This window comes from Apodemus sylvaticus, chromosome 11 (genome assembly GCF_947179515.1).
Source record: "Apodemus sylvaticus chromosome 11, mApoSyl1.1, whole genome shotgun sequence".
Lineage (NCBI taxonomy): Eukaryota > Metazoa > Chordata > Mammalia > Rodentia > Muridae > Apodemus > Apodemus sylvaticus.
In genome coordinates, this window is record NC_067482.1 from 36,687,611 (window position 1) to 36,714,334 (window position 26,724).

At 43.8% G+C, this 26,724-nt stretch overlaps 1 protein-coding gene across 1 annotated transcript; it reads left to right on the forward strand.

The window, feature by feature from the left end:
* Positions 1-25,664, forward strand: Lrrc66 (leucine rich repeat containing 66). Its single transcript, XM_052198590.1, is given in 5 exon segments — positions 1-437; positions 16,676-16,845; positions 21,624-21,813; positions 23,303-25,056; positions 25,058-25,664. Coding segments are annotated over 5 exon segments (2,700 nt in total). The 5' UTR covers position 1; the 3' UTR covers positions 25,208-25,664.
* Positions 25,665-26,724: the final 1,060 nt, after the last annotated feature.

Here is a 26,724-nt window from a genome sequence, read left to right on the forward strand (position 1 = left end):
TATGGGAGACTTCTACGTCAGAGTTACTATCGTAGTTACAGGTCTTTGCTTTGTGGAAACAGTGACAGACCCATCAAGAAAAAGCAATATTTCCCTCCATCCTGAGTACCAGAGCAATGGGGATCTTCTGGCAAACTGGTCTTCTACAAGACACATCTCACAGAAAGCAGACACCATGGATGGGAGTTTCTATTTCTTTAGAGTTCTCTTCCAGCCTCACGCAAAGAAAGAACACCACAGAAAACTTCAGGACCGTACTAGTCGCGTATCGAAAGTGACCCTCGGCCCTCTCTCGCATTTCCGTGCTTTGGAGATACTAAACCTCAGCAACAATGCTATCTACTCCCTCTCGCTGCACAGAAGTCGCTCCCACAGCCAACTCCCTTGGCTAAAGGTGCTGATACTTCAAAGGAATCAACTCCGTGGTACTCCTGAAGGTGAGCAATTTGAAAGGATCCTCAAACAGAGAAAGAGTAGGTTGGGAACTGGTGTTTTATGTCAACAAGAGTTCTGTATTTATGTTCGGTTTCAAGGGAGAGGCTGAAAAAGCAAAGCAGTGACCGAGCAAATACAATAAAGGCGTTCCCGAGAGGCACTGCCTGCCAGAGCGGAATTTACAATTAGTGCAGCAAAATATCCTACTTTTTCACTCACATTAATGTTGTATGAGTTTGTCAAGAAACACCAGGATTTATCTAGATGCTAGATCTCTGATATATTTAGTTTGGGGTTTGGAAGTTGTTTGTTTGTTTGTTGTTTGGTTAGTTGGTTGGTTTGTTGAGAGAGAGTCTCACTCTGTAGCCCAGGCTGGCCTGGAACTCCCTATGTAGACCAGAGATCTGCCTGCCTCTGCTTCCCAAGTGTTGGGATTAAACATGAGTACCACCACGCCTGGCTACACTACCTATTTTGTTTGCTATATATATTTATTAATATGTGCAAGCAGTGAGAAATAATGTATACAGGTATTTTTAATATATAAATTAAACACGTTAGCATATTTACAAATTTTTTTTTCTTCTTGAAACACATTTTGCCTTTTTGGTTGTCCTCCAAATGGAGACCAGGACGATCTCAATGTTATATAGTTACATGTAACACTTCCTACTGTGAAACCAAAACCAGAATTTCTTGCTGCAGCTTAGGCTGGGCCCTTCAGTTTTCTGGAACAAGGGAGAGTCTGATTCAGAGCCCCAAGGAGGGCCTTTTCAGGGGTTCATAAAAGAGCCTTACACCAGCCCTCCTCTTCCCACTGCAAGTCCTGGTCCTCAGCTGGGGCAGAATTTTAGAGAACATTCCGCATCAGACTCAGTTTGGAGAAAAGACTCCCTTTGCGCTTCTTCAAAGCCCTTTGAGAAAAACCCCTGGCAGTTCTCTCCTCTGAGGTTTGGGACTTCTCTGTCTCAACTCTGCCTGGGTCTGTATCACAGCCCTGCTTCTCCACGAATGGAGAGAAAAAGGAACCTGGAGGCGGGGGAGGGGAGCGAGCGCACAGGATTAGCAATTGAAAAAGAAGCAAAGAGAACAGATGTGTTCTCCAAGGGGCTGGAACCAATATAATTTCACTTCAGGGCCAAAAGGTCCAGGGGAGAGATGGGCTTCTTACTTGTGAGGTTAAATTTCTGGCTTCAAGAATAGGAAAGGGGAAATGGTAAACTTGTAGAGGAAACAACAGGAAAACAAAACAAGTCACTCCTGCCTCTGGAATCCTGTTAGAACTCTGGCAAATGATACCTTCAAGACATTCAGACACCACAAGTCCACATAATGTGTGGATCTGTTTAGGCATTATGGTCATTTTATCCAGTCCTTTCGTGATGTGAACTCACGGCCTGCAGTCAACCAACGTACACTTGAAGGCTGCCACAGGTTGGATTCCCTGCCACACCCCTTGCAGGTCTCTGATTCTGACTAGGGCCAGCCACACAAGCTTGAATCCTATTTCCGAGGGGATGCATTAGTGAGATGTGGTGCTTGGGGCGTGTCCCAACTTATGACCTGCCCTTTTCTTATTGGCTTTTCTGTTCATGTGTCTAATGACAACGTTTGATAATGCAGATGTTCCCTGGGCTATAATCACCATAAACCCATCACAGGTCACAAATACCGTAAGTCAGAAATGCATTTGTATACACCTGTTGGTGTTCCCATAGTAAATGACTCCCACCAAAGGCTCATTGGAGCACTTGGGTCCTTAGGTGATGACAGTGATGGGGAAGGTCACATAAGTTAACCTTAACCCACTGGGAACTGCGGCTTGGCCCACCTTCCCTTGGACATTCTCAGCTGACATTAGCAGGCAGCTTGAAGAAAACCATGGAGCACCGAATCCATTTTCTGATAAAATCTTGGGTAGACATCGAACACAATACTGAAGGTGTGAACCAGTGGCTGTGTAGTTGTGTGACACACTTTCATACCATTGTAAGCCAAAAGTAACTCACACCATCGTAAATCAGAGGCTCCATAGGCTTTATTCAAGTTGTTAAGATTCAGTGTAAAAGATCCCGCATGCCACTGCAGTGCAGTCAGTCATGCGCGGTGCGTGGTAGCCATTAAAAGATTCGAAGGCACTTTGGAAACCTGAAAATAACTTGCAAATATTGTTTTTTACTTCTCTCTTGGCACAAGTTGAAAGCGACAGTATACTTAGAAATAAGTGATTAGTCTGCTTCTCTCTAAATCTCAAACTGTCTTTCGAAATGTTAAATAGTTATTGCTGTGGATGGGACCCGTAACCCGCTCTAATCATGAGCAGAGCTCTGTGAGCACCTACTTAGCTGTGTTTTACTGGTCTCGAACAATAATAAATTAGAGACACCACAGAAGGCATCCCCCAAGCAAGTAGCCCTATAGCACACACAGTTTCCTAACTCGTGGCTTTAAACAGTGCCTGTTTATATGACACTCAGAAAAACCCATCGCTATAAAGTTAAAGCGTCACACTGACTCCTCTGTTGTCGGGTCATCTTGTGTGTTGAGTCAGCTTCGATGTCACCAATAAGCCTGTATTGAGGAAACACCCTGGTCAGGTGTTGTCAGCACAAAAGGGATGCCAGACACGAATTTCACCTTAATGACACTTCCACCTACCACCCATAACTTTTGAATAGATTAACTTAATTAACTTTTAAAAAGTTAAATAATATTTCATAGCCTGAAAAAATCAGCATACTGGTTCTTCTATGATATCTGAATAACAATATCTGAAATGAGCAACTTAAAAGAAAGTTTTAGGTCATAGTTTTCAGCTGGCCGCAGTTGGTTCTGTTGCTCTGTTTTGAGCATCAGGACAGAAGCACTTGGTAGAAGTGTCTGACCCCATGGAATCAGACAGTGAGAGAGCGCAAGAACTCCACGCCCAGCAGTCTCCATCAGGGCCATGCCCCCAGTGGCCTCAGGCCTCCTGGTGAGTGCCATCTCCTCAAGGTTCCACTTCCTTCCAGTAACTCTGAGCTGGGGACTAAGCCTGTAACAGTGTCGGCTTTGGGACACACACCCAGGCCACAGCCATCAGGATTTTAGAGGTTTAAAGCAATGGGGTCAGCCTCTAAGTCCCTCACCAAGTGGTATTTCAGTGCTCAACAGAGTGAATATGCTGGAGCAAACACGTTTCTGGGATCCCAGGGAGGCTGGTAGGTCAGACTGGTGACTTCATGTTAACCCCCACCCCACCCCCAATTTTCAGAAACCAGATGGCTGCAGTGAGATACGACATTCAAAATGAACAGAACTGAGCAAGAAAGAAAACGCAGTGTCTTATAGAACCAAAGCTTTCTGTATTCTTTTACCCATAGGATTTGGATTATAGACATACAAATAACCATTGTTCTCAAAATCAACTCAATTTCTAAAGACATCAAATATATGGGTGACATTAGGCTAAGAGGACTTTGGGTCACTTACACACCTTGGTCACAATAAGGGAGAATATACTGAATAAGATGTCTCACCTTGGGTCATTTTAGACACTACTCCAACGTTTAGGGCTTGGAACATGAAGCTGTAACACCAGGGCAGCAATGTGCTGTGTTATCTAATGAGCACTTGGGAAGGCATGCAGAAGTTCAGAGTTCAAAGACAGTGTTCACTGAGGTGGTGGCTAGACTCCAGCCTCCGCCCTTTTGCTTACTGACCTTAATATAATTTCCAGGAAATAGTAGGACTGTCTCTAGCCACTTAGGTACTGGATGATTCAATTCCATTCCTTCCTAGCCTAGGTAATCATCAGAATGAAGTTCTGCAGTTAATTCCATTTCCTCAAAGTCGCTTCTAGGTTTTCCCCTCAGCACTGAATGTTCCTCTCTGAAAACACGGAATCTAACTGTGGTGGGATGTCCCGGTACCAGCCAGCACAGCACAACTTTGTTCATTTCACCTGCCTATCATCAGTGGCTCAGATAAGGAGCACATTTTTCCCCACTTAGAAATGCACCCTGGAAACACAGGTGGGTTTATTTGAATCACCTAACTCCATCTTGGGAGAATGTAAGTAGGCAAGGCCATTTGCAAAAACCGTACCTTAATAAAACAAAATTTTAATCTTCTAAAGTTAGAAGAGGTTCCTGATACTAAGTCCCTTGTCCACAAGAAATTTACCCTTCTTGGGAAATCTTGGGTTGGCTTCATGAGGGAAGTTGAATAAAATGTCTTACCATATTCTGTTTGCTTACTGACCTTAAACAACTCACTTAACATCCAAAAGTCTTTTGGTTTTTTTGAGACAGGGTTTCTATGTGTAGCCCTGGCTGTCCTGGAACTCACTCTGTAGACCAGGCTGGCCTTGAACTCAGAAATCTGCCTGCCTCTGCCTCCCAAGTGCTGGGATTAAAGGCGTGTGACACCACTGCAGGGCTAACATCCAAAAGTCTTATCTCCGAGAATGAGGAGTATATAGGATCAGCAAAGATCACAGACACTGTGTGAAGACCGGAATACAGAGTGACGTCATAAAATAGCTTACCACTGTTGGCTCCCTTTTTTTTTAAGTATAGAGTTTATTTATGGCATGAGGGAGTTGAGAGGGTAGTAGAGACATGGAATGAGGAGAGAAGGGACAGAGAGGGAAGATAGGAACAAGTAAGAGAGCAAGAAAGCAAGAGAGTGTGTGCTCCCTTTGGCGTTGATGGACAGCCCTGCAGCTCTTACTGTGAGGCCCACCCAATCTTTTCTGCCCTTGTTTCATCTTTGATTTCAGGTACAGTAGAATATTAAGTTATTCAGATGATGTGTCCAAGGTCTGTAGGCACTTCAGGGCTTTCTCAGCTTCCATGCTGCTATGTTCTCGTTTGTGTAGGCCTCCACCTTGTCAGAGGCCCAGACCCTTGCTTGTTCAAAGCGTTCTTGGATGTGCTCTGATGTAAGCCACTCTGACCTGGGAAACCAGCCATCTCCCCTCTGCAGGTAGGACTGAGCTGTCACCGCAGGTGTTTCTCCGTTTCTCCACACCCTTCTCATTCTCTGTCCTTCCCTTCATCTCACCAGCCCCCAGCTCTAGCAAGCACTGGTTTCTCTCCTGCCTTGTAAGCTCACTTTTATATGGATGGAATCATACAATACAGAAAGAGCTTGATTATGCTGGGCTGGTTCAAACTGAATATGTCTTTGGTTTTACAGTGATGACAGAACAATGAACAGTCAGTACAAACTATACTTTCATTGTAGAAAATTACTTAAATCCTGGTCCAGGGTTTCTTCCCCGCCTTTGTTATTGAGTTCTAGAGTAAAAAACACATATAGCCTTTGTATTTTTAATAATCTTAAGCAGCACAATAGCTGGGCAGCTATCTACCTTTTATGTTGTTAGATTTTTACTTTCCTATCAATAACCCCAGAGTTATTACTTACCAGTTCTAACTGGACTGCTCTTAACTCTAATTGGGCAGCCCTCAGGGTCATACTGTCTTGACCCTTAAGCCATGGTGGCTTCTACTTCCTCTCCTCACATTCTTCTTCTTTGTGGTCCCAAGCCCCGGAAGCCTAACCCCACTTATACCTCTTCTGTCCAGTTATTGGCTGTCAGCATCTGTATTCACCAATCAGCGTCAACTTGGGAGCATGGTCACAGGGGCTATGTGCAGACTCCAGATCTTGGGGACCCAAATTTAACACTGAATAGACAGTACAAGACAAAACCTAAACATACTTTGCATTTTGCAAAGGTTCCCCTGGGACCTTTGATACATGATATGTAGTTCTGTATGCCACTGGACAGTGGCAGAGTCATGGCTTCCAGTCAACCTCTTGATCATGTGGGTAAATAGCCAAAGACTCTGTGTATTGCATATTGTTATTATTTGGTAGGTTAGTTATATTCAAGACATTTTTAACATGATATTTTTAGCCTATGATGAGTTTATTGAAATGCAATATCTTTGTACATCAGGGAGCATCTGAATGTACTTTTTGTATTAGTCCAGCATCTTTACTTCAGTGTAATTACTGTGATGTTTACTCATATTATCATAAATATTATTTTTTTTATTCATGAGTATAAGTCCATCATTGACTTGTACCTAACTTGGTAGATAGGCTACTATAGGGAGGGGCTAAATGCTGCAATGAAGTTGGGCGGAGAAAGATAAACTACCAGATAGGCACTCACTGAAAGAAAGGAAAAGTGTGTGTGTGTGTGTGTGTGTGTGTGTGTGTGTTTGTGTTATATCAGGTTGACTCCAGATATTTTCCTCTATTGCTTTCATGCTTTAGTATGTTATACATATATGCATGAGGTATGCATGTGTGTATGTGAATGCATGCTTGTACTAAGTGGGAGCACTTATGTACTATATGTATGTGTGCATATGCATATGTATGTGGGTGCATGTGAAGGCCAAAGTTTGCCACTGACTGTTATTCTAATTTTATTTTGTTGCTTTGATGAAATACCCTGACCAAAAGCAACCTGAGAAAGAGAGGTTATTTGGCTTCAACCTCCAAGTCACATTCCATCATTGAAGATGTCTGGGTAGGAACTCAAGGCAGAAATCTGAATGCAGAAACCGTGAAGGAATGCTGCTTTCTGGATGACTTGAAGGCTTTTTCTTAGCTAGCTTCCTTACATGAGCAAAAATTACCTGCCCAGGAAATCGTGCTGCCTAGAATGGGCTGGGCTATCCTATAACAAGCAAGATAATCCTTCACAGATCTGTTCACAAACCAACCTGATTAGACAGTTAACAAATTAAAACCCTTTTTAGGATGTGTCCAGTGTGCAGTTAATGCTAAGTATGATGAGTGACTTCCTTGAATGATCTCCACCTTCCATTAAGCAAGGTCATTCACTGAACCTGGGGGTTTCCTGGTTTGGCTAGTGTACCTAGCCAGCCTGCTCCGGAGATTCTGACTCTAGCCACTGGTTGCTGAGTTTATAGGTGGCCTACCACCACCACCTGGCTTCTTCCCCACCCCCACCCCCCATTATATTTTTTATTTACATTTCAAATGATTTCCCCTTTTCTAGCCCCCCACTCCCCGAAAGTCCCGTAAGCCCCCTTCTCTCCCCCTGTCCTCCCACCCACCCCTTCCCACTTCCCCGTTCTGGTTTTGCCAAATACTGCTTCACTGAGTCTTTCCAGAACAAGGGGCCACTCTTCCTTTCTTCTTGTACCTCATTTGATGTGTGGATTATGTTTTGGGTATTCCAGTTTTCTAGGTTAATATCCACTTATTAGTGAGTGCATACCATGATTCACCTTTTGAGTCAGGGTTACCTCACTTAGTATGATGTTTTCTAGCTCCATCCATTTGCCTAAGAATTTCATGAATTCATTGTTTCTAATGGCTGAATAGTACTCCATTGTGTAAATATACCACATTTTTTTGCATCCACTCTTCTGTTGATGGATACCTGGGTTCTTTCCAGCATCTGGCAATTATAAATAGGGCTGCTATGAACATAGTAGAGCATATATCCTTATTACATGGTGGGGAATCCTCTGGGTATATGCCCAGGAGTGGTATAGCAGGATCTTCTGGAAGTGAGGTGCCCAGTTTTCGGAGGAACTGCCAGACTGATTTCCAGAGTGGTTGTACCAATTTGCAACCCCACCAGCAGTGGAGGAGTGTTCCTCTTTCTCCACACCCTCTCCAACACCTGTTGTCTCCTGAATTTTTAATCTTAACCATTCTGACTGGTGTAAGGTGAAATCTCAGGGTTGTTTTGATTTGCATTTCCCTAATGACTAATGAAGTTGAGCATTTTTTAAGATGCTTCTCTGCCATCCGAAGTTCTTCAGGTGAGAATTCTTTGTTTAACTCTGTAACCCATTTTTTAATAGGGTTGTTTGGTTTTCTGGAGTCTAACTTCTTGAGTTCTTTATATATATTGGATATTAGTCCTCTATCTGATATAGGATTGGTGAAGATCTTTTCCCAATTTGTTGGTTGCCGATTTGTCCTCTTGATGGTGTCCTTTGCCTTACAGAAACTTTGTAATTTTATGAGTCCCATTTGTCAATTCTTGCTCTTAGAGCATACGCTATTGGTGTTCTGTTCAGAAACTTTCTCCCTGTACCGATGTCCTCAAGGGTCTTCCCCAGTTTCTTTTCTAATAGCTTCAGAGTGTCTGGCTTTATGTGGAGGTCCTTGATCCATTTGGATTTGAGCTTAGTACAAGGAGACAAGGATGGATCAATTCGCACTCTTCTGCATGCTGACCTCCAGTTGAACCAGCACCATTTGTTGAAAAGGCTATCTTTTTTCCATTGGATGTTTTCAGCCTCTTTGTCGAGGATCAAGTGGCCATAGGTGTGTGGGTTCATTTCTGGATCTTCAATCCTGTTCCATTGATCCTCCTGCCTGTCACTGTACCAATACCTGGCTTCTTTTATATGAGGGCCAAACTCTAGTCTCCATGGTTGTATGATAAATACTTTACTCACTGAGCCATATTTCCAGCCCTCCACCTTATTTTTTGAGTCTGGGTCTCTCACTTAACCTAGAGCCCACCATAATGGCTAGACCAGATGACCAGAAGCTCCTAGGGAACACGTGTGTCTGCCTCTCTGCAATGGGGTTCTAGACTCGCACTATCATGCTCTGCATTCATGAGCGTGTAGAGAGTCTGAACCCAGGTTCTCATGCTTTCGCAGAAGCTCTTTATCCTCTGAGCCACCTCCCAGCTCAGAGAAGTTACAGTAATTCCAGTCAAAAGCCTCAGAATGAGAAAACTTATCAGGGTAAAGAAGAGTGTTACATAGTGATAAGGAGGCTAATTCTTTGAAGATAATAATAACCTGTAATAATCCTAAACATAAATCCTAGACAATGAAACATATGGATACTTGGGGGTGAAAACCATAGTTCAACATCCCTCATCAATACATCAAGGAGACAAGCAAGAATCTTGCTAAAGTGATAGTCTAATCAAAATGCTTGATCCAATTGGCATATACAAAATGATACATCCAGAACTAGAGTGATGGGCTCATAGGTTAAGGGTTCTTGTTGCTTTCACGGAAGACCTAAGTTCAATTCCCAGCACCTGCATGGCAGCTCATAACCATCTGTAACTCCAGTCCTAGAGGACCCAACATCTTCTTCTGAGTTCCACAGTCATCAGGAATGCACATGCTGCATATATATACACATGCATACATATGTACATACGTACACAGGCAGGCAAAAAAATCACACACATAAAATAATAAGACAGAAGTTGGTATGAGGGACCCTGGGATACTGCTGTGACATAACTGACCATGCTGTTTGTTGGAGGAACATGGAAGACTTTAGGACTTTGTGAACACACTAAATGGGGCTTAGTGGACAATCCTAGCAGGAACACAGAAGACAGTACTAGGGGAAGCTGTGGGGGCCCAGCTCAAGAAGTTTCAGAAGGAAGAATGTTAGTAAGTGGCTTAGAGACCATTCTTGTGTTATTTAGGCAAAGACATGGCTGCTTTTTGCCCTTGTCCAAAAAACGTCTGCCTTAGGCTAAACTGTGGCATTTTGGATTCATGGCATTGGCAGGAAAGATTTCACGACAGCCTAGTATTGACTGTGTCGCACGGTTACTGGCGGTGACTTGTATGCAGATCCTCAATGAAAAGGAGCGTGTGGGACAAGAGGCAATGCAAAGAGAACACTGAGGAGAACGTGCGTTACCAGGAAAGGTAATGGAGCTAAATCCCTGCTCAAGGAGATAAAAAGCTTAAAGAAAACCCTGATGCTAAATGGAATAAAGGAAGTGGTGACCTCAGGGCAAGACCCCGCCCAGCTCAGCTTCCAAGTTGTGAAAAAAGAATTAAAAGCTTAGGCCACAGTTTCTTTTCTATTAGCTTCAGAGTGTCTGGCTTTATGTGGAGGTCCTTGATCCATTTGGATTTGAGCTTAGTACAAGGAGACAAGGATGGATCAATTCTCATTCTTCTGCATGCTGACCTCCAGTTGAACCAGCACCATTTGTTGAAAAGGCTATCTTTTTTCCATTGGATGTTTTCAGCCTCTTTGTCGAGGATCAAGTGGCCATAGGTGTGTGGGTTCATTTCTGGATCTTCAATCCTGTTCCATTGATCCTCCTGCCTGTCACTGTACCAATACCATGCAGTTTTTAACACTATTGCTCTGTAGTATTGCTTGAGGTCAGGGATACTGATTCCCCCAGATTTTCTTTTGTTGCTGAGAATAGTTTTAGCTATCCTGGGTTTTTTGTTGTTCCAGATGAATTTGATAATTGCTCTTTCTAACTCTGTGAAGAATTGAGTTGGGATTTTGATGGGTATTGCATTGAATCTGTATAGTGCTTTAGGCAAAATGGCCATTTTAACTATATTGATTCTACCGATCCATGAGCATGGGAGGTTTTCCCATTTTTTGAGGTCTTCTTCCATTTCCTTCTTCACATCGGTACAGGGAGAAAGTTTCTGAACAGAACACCAATAGCGTATGCTCTAAGAGCAAGAATTGACAAATGGGACCTCATAAGGTTACAGAGTTTCTGTAAGGCAAAGGACACCATCAAGAGGACAGATCGGCAACCAACAAATTGGGAAAAGATCTTCACCAATCCTAGATCAGATAGAGGGCTAATATCCAATATATATAAAGAACTCAAGAAGTTAGACTCCAGAAAACCGAACAACCCTATTAAAAAATGGGGTACAGAGTTAAACAAAGAATTCTCACCTGAAGAACTTCGGATGGCGGAGAAGCATCTTAAAAAATGCTCAACTTCATTAGTCATTAGGGAAATGCAAATCAAAACAACCCTAAGATTTCATCTTACACCAGTCAGAATGGCTAAGATTAAAAATTCAGGAGACAGCAGGTGTTGGAGAGGGTGCGGAGAAAGAGGAACACTCCTCCACTGCTGGTGGGGTTGCAAATGGGTACAACCACTCTGGAAAGCAGTCTGGCGGTTCCTCTGAAAACTGGGCACCTTACTTCCAGAAGATCCTGCTATACCACTCCTGGGCATATACCCAGAGGATTCCCCACCGTGTAATAAGGATACATGCTCTACTATGTTCATAGCAGCCCTATTTATAATTGCCAGATGCTGGAAAAGAACCCAGGTATCCCTCAACAGAAGAGTGGATGCAAAAAATGTGGTATATCTACACAATGGAGTACTATTCAGCCATTAGAAACAATCAATTCATGAAATTCTTAGGCAAATGGATGGAGCTAGAGAACATCATACTAAGTGAGGTAACCCAGACTCAAAAGGTGAATCATGGTATGCACTCACTAATAAGTGGTTATTAACCTAGAAAACTGGAATACCCAAAACATAATCCACACATCAAATGAGATACAAGAAGAAAGCAGGAGTGGTCCCTGGTTCTGGAAAGACTCAGTGAAACAGTATTTGGCAAAACCAGAACGGGGAACTGGGAAGGGGTGGGAGGGAGGACAGGGGAAGAGAAGGGGGCTTACGGGACTTTCGGGGAGTGGGGGGGGCTAGAAAAGGGGAAATCATTTGAAATGTAAATAAATTATATCGAATAAAAAAAAAAAAAAAAAAAAAAGCTTAGGCCACGAAGGCAACCATCCACAGCCGGAAGCCACTGCAGATGTAACTGCACAGGGGGCCGAGTTCATCCCCATCAAGCAGTAGAGCTTGTTTGCTTTGGCCACGTGGTTCAGGCTCTAAGAGTCAAGGATACAAGAAAGGAGTTGTGGAATCTCCCTCTGCAGCTAAGGAAAGCTGCTAAAGCCGGGCTTGGGTATGGGTGTCCCTGCATGGAGGCCCGGAGACCAGACTATGTGAGGCTGTGAAAACAAAGCCTTAGTTTCCATGGAGACCGTAGGACCAGAGTCCTGGGATACAGCTGAGGAGAGCTGCTAACAGGAAGTGGAACCAGCCTAAGAGAAAGAAGTGTGTTGCAGTCAACAAAGATGAGAGAAGTTAGAGATCTGAGGAGCATTTTGACGTCAGACATGGACATGCAGTTTGGAGTTTGCTGAGCTGGTTTTAGGTCTTACTTTAGTTTAGCATTTGTTTACTAAGCTCCCTTTCCTCCCTTTTGGAATGATGATGTATACCCTGAGCCGTTATATGTTATAAGTATGTGATCTGGCCTTTAATTTTGATTTTACAGGAGTTACAGCTAAAAGATTGCCATGAGTCTCAGAAGAGACTGAATTTTGGACTTTCAGACAGTACTGAGACTGTGAGATTATAGAGACTTTGAAGTTGGACTGAATGCAGTTTTGCATTGAGATATGACTATAATTCTATGGAGACCAAGGAGTAGAATGTGGTAGGTGGAGTAAGAATAGCTCATAGGTTCATATATTTGAATGTTCGGTCTCCGGGGTGTGGCTCTATTTGAAAGGATTAGAAGGTGCAGCCCTGTTGGAGAAAGTGTGTCCCTGGAAGTGGGGTTGGAGGTTTGAAGCCCATGCCGGATCCAGTTTCTCTCTGACTGTAGATCTGGATGTAGAACGATCAGCCACTTCTTTAGCACCCTGGTGGCCTGCAGACTGCTATGCTCCCTGCCACGATGATGAAAGACTAAACCTCTGGAACTAGAAGCAAGCCTCCAATTAAAAGCTTTCTTTTATAAGAGTTGCCTTGATCATGGTGTCTCTTCACAGCCATAATCCAGTGACTAAGACACCAGTGAGTTCTTAAAGAATTCTGTCTTTACACTCAAGTTCTTTTGGTATCTGCCCATGCCTGTTTTGTTGTTGAGTACAGTTTTGAGGCACAGATATGGGGTCATGAATAGTTAAGAGATCTGAGCTTTGACCCAGATCTTTCTACCCTGTCACTGGGAAAGTTCTTGCCTTGGTGTTTTGTTTGTAAATGACAAGAACCCCCGGCACTCTGTGAACATTTAAAGTGAAAGATGGTTGAAGTCTTAGAGTATAAAAAAGAAAAAAAGTGGCCAATTAGCTGGTCCATGGTGACACATGCCTTTAATCCCAGCACTCAGGAGGCAGAGGCAGGTGGACCTCTGAGTTCGAGGCCAGCCTGGTCTACAGATTGAGTTCCAGGACAGCCAGGGCTACACAGAGAAACCCTGTCTTGAAAAAAGAAAAAGGAAAAAGAAAAAGTGCCCAGCTAAGCAGGGCCTTCACATAGCTGTTTTTCCTGCCCTTCAAAGCTCTTCCCCTACTGAGCTCCTAGAAGCTTACTCAGTGCAGTCAAGCACTGGGATATTTTAGGAAGCATGAATTCACATTTCTAAATAGGCCAGACAAGCACAGGAAATGTCAGAGAACCTGTGGTGCTCTTCCCGGCACTGCCTTACATGCCCCTCCCAGTCCCATATGCTTGCACAATTAAATGTGGAGGAATATCCTCTGCATGAAGAAATGTGTTTTCTTTAAAGGTTGTGTTCAACTCTAGAGGGTGTCAACAACCTGCCTTCCTCCTCACCCTCCATTTGAATGCCTCCTGGCACTTGTGATAGAGCAGAGAAAGAGCTGAGTGAATAATTGGGAAGAGTTGGCAGAAGGGGCACTGGCTTCCCAGGACAGTGGGCACCACACAGGGACTCCAGGCACAGACATTTACCAAGTAATATAGTATTTCACACGCATGTACGCTAAGGAATATCAGCTTTGGCTCTCTCTCTCGTCACTTTTTGATATAGTTTTCTTGACCAATTCTCTCTCTCTCTCTCTCTCTCTCTCTCTCTCTCTCTCTCTCTCTCTCTCTCTCTCTCTCTCTCTCTCAGCTCATGCCCCATCTAAAGCAGGCAGTCTTCCATCAGTTCCAGCCAAATGTTCCACAAGCTGGAACTCCTAATCTTTCCAGAGAAGCCAGATACTAAGATTTCGTATTGATTCCTTAAAGTTAGCTAGATGATTTTGGATCTCTGTGTAAGCCAAACACAACATCCCAAGCATCACAAGAGTTCACATGATTCTGCGCAGGAAAGATTTGATCATTTGATAGTCAGGAGGACAAGCAGCCAACTGTATAGAAGTGTGGTGGACGATGAAGCACTCTGCCTAACAACTGATGTTTCTTGTCTACATGTCTTTAGTCCTCCGCAGCAAGCTTTCAGGGTAAGGATTTTTTTATCAGCACCAAGAGTCTCCATGATTATCTTTTAATAAATGCATTAATTTAAAATTCTCTTGCCTAATCTCTGCGACTCAATTGAACATGACTGCCTGGTACAGACATTTTTGAAGTGAGAATTCTAAAATTTTGGTTTCTCTAAAAATGAGAAATATAAGGATATGTTTTTGTTTTGAGCCCAAGTGTGGGGGATATTGGGGCTGCTTCGGACTGTTGGCAGCAGCTGTCTATGATTTGCCTTGTGCTCTAACAAAGCACAGAGGTTTACCAGCTGCCAATAATTTCTGCGATTGTGTGATGTTTGGGATACTGGGAACTTTTAAGAGGGTATAGAAATGCTGGGACTCAGATAGATGGGGGTGGTGGTTGGTGGGAATGAATGGAGTTTGGTTGCAGTTTGTTAGTAGTCATGCTCAAAGAAAAAACAAGAAAAAATTAGATTCACAGATCCTTTCTCTCTCTCCCCTTCCCTCCCTCCTATCCTTCTTTCTCTACTCTCTCTCTACTAGGTGGGGGTGAAACAGGGGAGTGGATAAAGAGTAGAGAAGAACCCACAAAGTAGCAGAGCCTGGCTACATATTTCAGTTCTGTTACCCTCTCTCTCCATAGCCAGTCTTGCCATCAATGCTGTGTAGACAGTAGGCAGGAAATAAACCCTCTGGCACCAAACCAACTTGATCTGCCACACACAAGTTAAAGACTGGTGTTTGAGAACAGCACTGGAGAAAATGGGAAATTGCAAGCGCCTCCCTGGGAAACCCAGCTGGGAATTAGGTCTGCAAGGCTGCTGTGACTGGCACCTCGTTCTCCGTCTAACCTCTCAGTGCCAATGGGAACTTCTGCACACGTCCCAGAACAAAGTGGAACAGGAAGATCTCCGCCTGATTCTTGTGCTGGGAAACAAAGCCTACCTGTCATCTCTTTACCTTAAAAAAAAAAAAATCTAAGAATACTTAAAATAGTTATATAATACACAATGAGAACCTTTTATTTTTAAAAGGCTTTAAACACTGAATAAGAAAACTTTAAAATTGGAAGAATTCAGGTATATAGTAATAAAGCCTCTGGCTAACCTTTTCCTGTGCTAACGTAGGACTATCACTCATTTTTACTCACAGGTAATCAAATTAACAAACATCTGTCCGTCACCTCACTGAATCGTGGGTTGATTTTTAAAATGTTGATTCTTGCCAGGCGGTGGTGGCACACGCCTGTAATCCCAGCACTCTGGGAGGCAGAGGCAGGCAGATTTCTGAGTTCAAGGCCAGCCTGGTCTACAGAGTGAGTTCCAGGTCAGCCAGGGCTATGCAGAGAAACCCTGTCTCAACCAAATCAAAAAAAAAAAAAAAAAAAAAGTTGATTCTTAGTTTAAAAAGAGCACACATCGGACTAGTGAGACAACTCAGCAGGTGAAAAGGTGCCTGCAGCCAAGCCTGATTGATGATCTGAGTTCAAATCCCGGGGCCTCCATGGTGGGAGAATAACTCTTGATAGTTATCCTCTGCCCTCTGCACATACACTGCACCATGAACATACAAATATACAATAGATAAATTAATAAGTGAATGTGTGATAAAAATAACACATGAATGATGGAGAGATGGCTCAGTGGTTAAGAGCACTGACTGCTTTTCCGAAGGTCCTGAGTTCAAATCCCAGCAACCACATAGTGGTTCACAACCCTCCATAAAGAGATCTGATGCCCTCTTCTGGTGTGTCTGAAGACAGCTACAGTGTACTTAGATATAATAATAAGTAAACCTTTAAAAAAAATAGAACATGATCATTTGAAAAAAAGAACCAATGTACATAAAGTTGAAAGAGCTTTCTCCAAGTCCCTCTTCCCCTCCCTCAGCCATCTTACACCAGACTGCAATGACTATTAATAATTGGATTCACATCCTTATTTCTACCTACTCAAAATACATACTTACATATGCTTGTAATGTGTATTCCACCACAAACATTGTGATTATGGTCTATACTACTTTGACTTCATTTTTCCCCTTCCTGTTCAATAAGTTCCCATGCTAATTGGCCCTGGTCCCTCTTAAGACCGCTCACTTTTCCCCAGTATTAATACACTCTGACAGCTTCCCACTGGAGAGCCATTAATATCTCCAGTTTTCACCGCACACCACGCAGCAGCAAATAGCACCAGTTTAGGTTTTAATCTGCTTTTCCTTTTTGCAGGACTGTGGAAGCTGAAGTCATTGCAGAGTCTGGATCTGTCATTCAACAGGATAGTTCGCATCGGGCTGGCTGATTTCCGTGGCTGCCTGCAGCTGGAGAGCATCTATTTAAAGAGCAATAAGATCTGCAGGATTCACCCAGAAGCCTTCAAAGGGCTCAAAAGACTACAGGTTCTAAAAATCTATCTTACCACCATCTTAAATATACGGGGTTGCAGTTAACTAGATTAGAGGACTGTTTCCTTTTAAGAGTGTCTCTGTGTGCAGGGGTATTGGCTGTTGAAGTGTGTGAGTCTATTTAAGACCTCCTGGAACAAATGAAGACTACAGCTCAAAAATTAAAGACACAACAGTGGCCATGAAACTTAATAGGAATTCTCATAGCAAGAGGTCACATATCAGGCTGAATATGGCTCTGTTGTTAAGGTGCCTGCCTAGCGTGCCATGAGCCCTAGGTTCAGTCTCTAGCACACAACTGTATTCTGGGATGGGGGTAGAAAACGGGGGATCATTAAGTTCAAGATCACTCTCAGCTGCATGTTCAAAGTAGCACTGTAAGAAAGAAAGAAAAGAAAGAAAGAAAGAAAGAAAGAAAGAAAGAAAGAAAGAAAGAAAGAAAGAAAGAAGAACAGAAAGAAAGAAAGAAAACAGAAAGAGAAAGAAAGAAAGAAAGAAAGAAAGAAAGAAAGAAAGAAAGAAAGAAAGAAAGAAAGAAAGAGAGAGAGAGAGAGAGAGAGAGAGAGAGAGAAGGAAGGAAGAAAGAAACAAAGAAAGAAACAAAGAAACAAAGAAAGATGTCATATTATTTACCAAATCAAACTAAATTCAACTCCAAGTGCCCGTTGACCAGTTGGCATGGAATTAAATGTGTTCTTTAAGAGTTTGAAGGCAGCCTGGTCTACACAGGGAGTTCCAGGCCAGCCAGGCTCACAGAACAGGACACTGTCTTAAACAAGCAAGCACACAAACACATGATGCCACCCACCTAGGCTGCACCAGGACTCTTGTACAAACTGGACCACTTGGGAGGTCTTTCTGAGCCTCCGTGGCCAGTGCTAAGATGTCACCAGCTCAGGACCATCCTGGCTGCTGCTGGCCCTGACCCTGTAGGTTTTATGTCCAAAGTGTACATGGGCAGTAAAAACAACCAGTGATACCATGTGTGCGCCACTCACCACACGCCACGTGTTACTCCAAACACCACTGGCATTGACAGTGGGGCAACATGAAATTATCTTCTACATGAATGATTAATATAAAAATATCAATTTTATATTATTTATTAATATATAATTATTAATATGTAAGTATTTATCATTTTATTAAGGTGTAATATGTAAATTTTATTAATATGTAATTTTATTAATATGTAATTAGTAATCATTTTAATACAATATTAAGATGATTGTTTTACATTCCATTTTCCAAGCATAGCCCTTGATCTCTATTGTGTGTTTGAACCCTTCCAAGACTTTAGAGCCAGGGCCTGACCCCTGCCTGCCTCTCCAGCCTCATTTCAAGCTGCTGTCCCCTTGTGCGTTAGTGTCCTGCCTGCTAGCACTTCAGGTCTCTCCTACCCCGACTTGTTCCTCCTCTTTACCCAGAAGAGCTAGGGCTAGGAGTCCTTCCAGCCTTGATTGAATGTTGCTTTCTGGAGGAGTGTTTCCTTAGTCTCTTTTTTCAGAAGCCCGCAACATGGCTGCATGTTTCCTCGCTGCACTGGTGCCAGCAGAGGCAGTTCTTCATGCCTAGTCCCCCTCCCCGCCAACACCGAAGGGTAATCATGAACTTGCAGAGCCACATCATACCTCATTCTGTTTCCTAGAGCTACGCCGGGTACATTTTAACACCCCTGCTGAATAAACAAAGGGATGAATAATGGGAGATGCTCCAGTGTAGCTGCCTTGGTTGTCTATTGATGTATCCCGATTTACCATGGTTTTGGAGCTAAAGCTGTACACATAGATCACCTTGCAGTGTCTGTGGGGCAGGGATTCAGGCATAGCTTAGCTGGGGGGGGGGGGGGAGTCTCCACCTTATGGTCGCTCAAGAGACTTCACTGGTGTCGCAGCTGGAGTCACACCCACTGCCTCACTGGTGGTGAACAGACCCCTCAGCCAGGTGGGCAGGACTCACTTCCTTCTTGAGAGGTTGGACTGAGGACTCAGCTCCCTGTCAGCTGCTGGGTTAAGTCTGCCCTCAGGTGTCTGCCCTGCAGCGTTCTCCACCAGGCTGTCTGTGATATACCATCCTTCTTTGGAGGTGGTCGTCTCTCTGACATAAGAAAAGCATCTCTGTTTTATAGAGTGTCATCATGAAAGCAGCACCCCATTGTTGCTGCTGGAGAGGACTGGCTAGAAACCGAATCAAACCCTCCACCCACACTGGAGGGAAGAAATCGCTTAAAAGTCTGAATACCAGAAGGTAGGATTATGGGGAGCCGCTTTGGTTTCTGTCTGCCATGGAAGTTATTAGAGCAGAAAAGCCCCCCCATTCACTTGGCTGTGCTCCCTGCTTCTCTTGGCTGTGCTCCCCACTCACTTGGCCGTGCTCCCCACTCGTTTGGTTGTGCTCCCTACTTCAATGGAAAGAGACTGGTAGGTCGTGAAGAAACCATGACTAGTGTGTACTGGTTATGGGCACATCTATATGTGGAATTTGTCCTGTGTGTTCCCTCCTGTGCTTTTTAAGATGCTTTATGAGTCTTCAGAGCTCAAGGTTAAAAAACAAAAAAATTAGCATAGGCAAGCTATAAATCAGCTCTGAGCATGTTGGGATAAAAGCCATAATCCATAACTCGCCAGAACTGGGAATCCTCTCCCAGTCCTGAGCTTGGTATTCCCTTGTGTGCAGTTGGCAGTAGCCCCAAATACCGGCGGTGGACGGCGATGAAGATGTTTGATACCAGGAAGCTGCATATCACAGTGGTTGGCTTCTCCCCTCCGGAAGATGAATTTCACATTTTCCCTGTTAAGTTTGCCTTCCCGTGGGGTTACCTTCCCAGAAGCCAAATAGATTTTCAAAACATAAATCCATCAGCATACTTCAATGGGATGAAATAAGTTTTGCTGACGTTTCAAATTAGCTTTTCTTGTCTTAATCTTATCTCGTTTTTCTCTGTCAACAGTGATTTGTGCTGTAATACACTGCCCGGTCTCTCAGCCTTCCCGGAATCTATGTACCTTTCAAATGCTGCAGGATGGGGATTTCTTTTCCTAAGTTATAATTCCGTTCTCATCTTTTCTCAGAGATTACTCTTTCTGAATTATTTCATTCATTTCCTTTCCTCCAGACTGGCTTTCAGTGCCATGTTTTGTAATTAAAAAAAAAAATCCTAAGATGCAAAAATACACTAAAAAGAAAATGTCTGCTCAGAGAACATGAGAATTCAGCGTGATGCTGAGACCAGGCACCCATGGGAGGAGCTTTTGACCCTGGGCAATGCCAGGCCCAAGCAAAGTGCTTTTCCTCCTAGTCCTGACCCCCTGCCTCCTATTTTCAGGAGCCTTCCATGAGCTTCAAGATTACATAGCTGCCAAACACAGGAAAATTACCTGCATTACATTCATGAAAAACTCAACTCTATTTCTAGTGATTTTCTCTCATCTCAAGAATTTGTATAATCTAAGATGCTTATTTAAAAACTGGCCTCAGTCAAGGGCATGAGCCTGAAGACAGACTGGATCATGCAGTGAATTGCTGGCCATTCTTGGCACACGGGAGAGAAATTGTTGACCTTGGCAATATTCAATCTTTCTAGTTGTCACACCAGTCCTCTTTTGTGGCATTTTCTGTTTTCTGTTCGGCTGTCACCACCAAAGAGTCTTCAAATGTCTTCTTCAGACATATGCGGTGGCTCAGAGAGGGTTGTTTTGAAATGAAGACACATAGCTACAAGGTCAGAAAACATTGAAACTTTATCCTCTCATCCTGTGGCATCTCCTCTCATGGTTTTAGAGTCTTATGTAGCTCAGGATGGTCTCGAACTGTGCAACCTCTGTCTTGTGATCCTCCTGTCTGTACCTCCAATGTGCTGGGATTACAAATATGTACTACCACACCAGATTTATAATTTGCATTCTTTACTGCATACATGTGCAGACCCAGACCCCTATACCAACTACATTCTATGTGAAATACATTGTGTGGCTTGAGCTTCTTCCTCTGTGGGAAAGGGGACCTGTGGAAGTTGTTGGGAGGCTATGAGGTATATATATATATATAAGCTCTCAGCAGAATGTCTGCCATACAGTACACCAGGGTAGCACTAGCCACTGCCACACCTAACATAACTTTCCCTGCTGTGACATGCACTGTGGTGTCCGGCTTCAGCACACCCTGCCCTGCCACTTGAGCCACTGAATCATTTCTGTCCCCTGCTTCTGCACACATTTGTAACTCTGCAGGAGAAATGAGTCATCTTGCAGATACTGAACAGCCAGACACAAATGCACAAAGAACCATGTGCTACTACCTGAGATAGTAAATGAACCACAATTCTCCTGGGTTCCAGGACCTCTTCAGTAAACATGCTCTGCTATTTCCAAGAAGATGGTGTTTTGAGAAATTCTTGACCTGGATGCTATTCTGAATGGTAATAGCATGTGAGTTTTGGGCTTTACCATAGATAATAACTCATAGGAAGCAAAGAAGATGAAATGTTGGCCTGTCTGGAGAACTTTTTCAAGCATCTAACACGTGCAGCAATGCTGGGAGGTGGGCTCCCACAAAGCAAACAAGTGCCAAGACTGCAGAGGCTTAGTGGTCAGAACAGAGATTTAAGCCCAGTCCTCACTGACTTCTCTAGACCTGAATTTGTATTGCTTTTGCTTTTATAAACATAGATGTATCTCTGTACAGCTCCATATGCATCCAGCTCCATATGCATCTATATTTTTACCTTACAGTCCTGTGCACAGACTGATCTACATTTGTTTCTTTTCAAGCAGGTGGTAGACCTCAGAAGCAATGCACTGACCACTCTTGTACCGATTGTGAGCATCGCTCTAGAGTTGCCCCACCTGGAACTTGGCTTGGCTGATAACCAGTGGAAGTGTGGTGAGGGCGATGCCAACTTCCAAAACATCACCTCTGCATCCTGGAGGGAAATATGGGAAGCTGTCTGCAACATGTCTGTGGGTAAGGGAGAGGTATCTCTTTTGCTTTCTTTCTGAACTGGTTTCATTTCGACCTGGAGAGTGAATATAAGTAGGCAGTCTCCTTAAAGGTAGTGACAGTCTCTAGAAAGGGCAAGGAGTACCTACCTGCCTTAGTCATCGTTCTACTTCTTTGAAGAGACACTATGACTACAGCAACTCTTATGATGGAAAACATTTTGTTGGGGTTAGCTCACAGTTCTGAGGTTTAGTCCATTATCATTAAGATGGGTGCTGTATTGGTGTGTAAACAGACATGGTGCTGGGGAAGTTCTACATCTGGACTGGCAGGCAGAAGAAAGAGAATGCCACACTTGGCTTGGGTTGAGCATCTGAGACCTGAAATCCTGCCCCCAGTGACATACTTCCTTCACCAAGGACACACCTCCTAATTGTGCTACTCCCTATGAATTTATGGGAGCCATTTTCTTTCAAACCACCACACTGCCCCCAGTCAGCATAGGGCTGGGTCACAGGACAACCACTTTACTGTTTTCCTTAGCTTCTGGTGGTTTTCTTCACATGGTCAAAGACACATATAAATGAATCAGTTCTTGAGCTAGAAAAGAAATTTTGCCTAGAAGCTTCCAAAATATCACAAGTTCATCCCAATTCTTAATGATTGATTAAAAAAATGCCTTTTAAAGTCAGAAATATTATCCCAAATGCTGGTTAACCTCTACAGTGTGACCTCTGTGTACAGAACACATGTACAGAGATTTCAAAAGTAAAGTTACATGTGATCTGATCCTCACCCCTTCCCCATGAACAAATTATACCATGGTGGCAGGACAAACTGGGAAGGGTTTATCCCCCTGCAACACTAACTATCCTGAAAACAAGATTTATGACAGACAAAAAACTTTGCCTCTGACCTATTTGGGTCTGTCATTAAATCAGAAGGCCATAGCTACCAAGTTAGAAGACATTCATGAAGGACAGAAGCAAGCAATCAGCCAGGACTGGCATTCTGAGTGCAGAAGACAAAGGTGGATATTTTACTGTTTACTAGCACTGGAGAACAGTTATAATAATAATAATAATAATAATAATAATAATAATAATAATAATACAAGCCTATAACAAATAAAGCACTAGAATAAGACAGGTGCAATAAAGTGTTCATAGAATGTTCTAGCAAATGCGAAGTAGTTGAGGGTATGGAAGAAGGAAAAGTCATGTGTTAGTCCTCTCATCCTGCTTCTTCCTCTCTGGGCATCAGTGAGCCTCCTGGGCCTGTGAGTAGCAGGCTTATGTTTCATAGTCTTCTAAAAATGTATGCCCTATGCATACAGAAGGCTTTGAACAGGAATGAATGAATGAAGAGTGAATGAACACATGAATGAATAAAATTACTCTTCATCTGATATATGCTTGAAAAATAGAAAGATTTAAAAGTGTTCACAGAAGTTCTGAAAGTCAGGGGTCAATCCAACATCTCATCCATGTGTCTTTCTGTCTCCCTCTAGCAGAGAATGAGAAGCCATATGTGGAGACTCCCCAGATCAGAATTTCAAGGGATACACACCTTCCTCGCTCTCCTCCAAGTGACTTGAAAAGCCTCATCCAGAGCAAAACAGAGAGGCCCCAGGCAGGAATGGACATGCACCTCTCCACCCTGGGGAAGGAGGCACAGGTTGGCTATGGTGATCTCAAAGGGATGTGGCCACGGCCCCCGTTAGAACTCAGAGACTCCCGGGATGAACATGTCACTGATAGAAAGGATGGTGAACCCCCAGACCTTACCCTGGCCATCTGCCTGTCAGTGTTCATCACGTTTGTGGTGGCTTTCTGCCTGGGGGCTTTCACAAGGCCCTATATTGACAGATTGTGGCAACAAAGATGCATGAACAAAAGGTCTCGCTCAGATAATGGCTACTCAAATGAGGGCTTCCATGACGACATTGAAGGTACCCAACATGTACAGCACCAAGGGACAGATCTACGCCAAACTACCCACCACCTACATCTTTTTGAGAACCAGAACCCATCCTGGGTGACAGAGCCAATCCCGCATGGTGCTGTCCTCTCAGAGCAGATGCTGGGAAGCAACAGAATGGACCCCAGTAGTCAGCAGAGCCCAGAGCAATTCGAGGACAGCAGTGAGTCAAGAGGTGGAGATGGCAGTGTGTTTCCAAATAGCTATGGAGCCCATTCTGCACTCCGCGGGCTTCCAAACGCAGATGCTCAGAAGCTGATTTCACCGGCACAGGATGACCATGCTGTTCTTGAAGAACCACATTATGACACGGTGGCCCAGGAATATTCTCTCACTGATGATATGGTGGGTAGGTTTTCCACTGCTGGTCCTCTGGAAACTTTCCCTAGCTCTATCAATAGTGGGAAGGATGAATTGCACCTGTCACAGCCAAGAGACATTGTGGCTTCCTTCTCAAAAACTCTAGCACATACAAACACTCAAGAGGCTGGGGAGAGTATGGGAAAAGGGTGCCCTGAACCTGTGAGAGCCGTGGACTCACAGATGGAATCTTCTGAGGAAAGGCAAGTGAACAGTTCCATTAGGGAGCTGGCCACACTGCAGCCAAGCTTCCCGGAAGTTGATGCTGAGGAAAGACTTTCTCATGTCTACAGTGAGGTGCTATACAATGACCTATCCTCCCTTATGCCAAGGTGGGGCTATGGCCAATATGTCATCCCTGCTACTGAGGAGCCTGTGGAGAGAGATGCTCCTTTTGACCCTCATTATGACTTAGTGACCAACTACGAGTCTGATTCCGATGAGGGATCTTTGTTTACCCTTAGTTCTGAGGGTTCTGAAGGCACAAGGAGCTTGTCTGAAGAACGGGTATCTGTGGACAATGGTGGGGCCAGCCAGCCCCTGCCAAGCAGGAACTTGGGGGAATACAAGGACAGTGTGACATCAGCAGAAAGTGTTGAGGACATCACATCACAAAGGATTTTAGAGAAATGTGAGGCTCAGGAAACTCACCTTAGAAACACTCTCATTTCTGGTCCAGACTCTTGTGTATGTGAGACAAATCTAGAAAATGACTCTAGCTCCCTTGACCCTGAGAATATATCAACATGGCCCCAAGCCCCAGGGCATAAGCTATCAGATCATGAGACTCTGGGCACATATGGTGACATAGGACCCCAGTCTGAGGCAGTAGACTGGTACTACTCCCTTAGAGACCCGGAATTCCCAAGTGTAGATAGTTCACCATCATCACCATATTCTGATCAAGATCTCTCAGATCCTGAGGAACAGGTCACGAAAGAGAAGTAAACACTGGGAAAAGGGCAACCTTTCAAGGCTGGGAAAGAGCTCTGTTGGTAGAGTATTTGCTCACCATGCACAAACCCCTGGATTCAAACCACAGCACTGTTTAAATTGGCCACACTGGCACGTACTGTGAGCCCAGCCTTTGGAAGGCAGAGGCGGGAAACAGGCGTCAGATGGAAACAGCTTTTTTTATGGGGTAGATGATGGAATGCTCGGGCAAACGGGGGCTCTGTTGCTCCAACAATCAGCTCGTGAGAGATGTCAGCTCTACAATGGCAGTCTCCCACTCAGATTCCAGGATCACATCCTCCACGACAGTTGCCAGGATCTGCATGGTCATCCTGGAACCTAAACGTCATCCTTTCTCTTTGCAAATATGAGCGCCAAGATTCACACTTTTAGTCAACAGCATCACAGTGTCAACCCAGTAAACCCATTTACAGATTTTAGTCTTGACTTCTCTTTTATTTCCATCATCTGCATAACCTCAAACCCAGTCGTTCTCAACCTTCCTAAGGCTGTGACTCTTTAATACAGTTCCTCGTGTTGTGGTGACCCCCAACTGTAAGCTTAGATTTTCCAAAACCTACTTTAATTAGGGTTCTTAAACGCTTCAACCTCCCTTCAGGAACACCAACCAGAGGTAGTGGAGAAAGAAGGTTAATAGGAAAGGGGGGTTGTGGGCCTGTTTAGAAGTAGTTCTTTGGGACAATTCCGATCTTTGTTGTTAGGATATCAGCAATCCAGTCCAATAGCAAGCACAAAACGTGAATCAGCAGCAGCAGCAGCAGCAGCAGCAGCAGCAGCAGCAGCAGCAGCAGCAGCTCCATCTGGCAGAAATCACCATGCTCTGAAGAATCAGAGGAATCAGCAGCAGCAGCAGCAGCAGCAGCAGCAGCAGCAGCAGCTCCATCTGGCAGAAATCACCATGCTCTGAAGAATCAGAGGAGTCAGCAGAAGCAACAAGAATCAACTGGAACACTACAAGCAGTTCTTTGACACATAGCGATGCAAGAACATCCTCTCACTGTCTGTGGGGGTTATATTTATATTCTTTCTAAACATCACACACCTTCTCAAGTGTCTGCTCCAGCAAAACATCAAATGTTCTCTTAAAAGACAGCTTCCAGAAAGAAATAATGTGACAAAACTGAGCTTCCAAAGCAACCAGAAATTTCCACTCCACCCAACCATAAAATTAGTTATTACTTCATAACTATAATTTTGCCACCATTACAAATCATAATGCAAATCTCTGATATGCAGGATATTTGATATTTGACCTCTGTGAAGAGGTCGTGACCCACAGGTTGAGAACCACTGTTTTGTATTTGGAAAGCCCAAGTATACTGTGAGTTCTCAGCATCTGTGTGAGGGCACAGTTGTCATGCAGTCTGGATTCAGGCTAGACAACTTGCATTGAATTAGGGTTTGCCTGGAAGATGAAAAGTAATGGAGTTTGGAAAAGGAGCATGGAGAATCCCCAGTCCACCTCACGGCATCACTGCTAGTCTTCCAGGTTCTAGTTCCTCAGTAACTCTTGCAAAAGGCTCAGGCCATCATCTCCCTAGCCTCCCACTCCTTTGTAAGAGTTCTGAGGTCTCTGGGCTTTCACCACCATGCCCTCCCTCTCTGCTAGCATTTCCTACT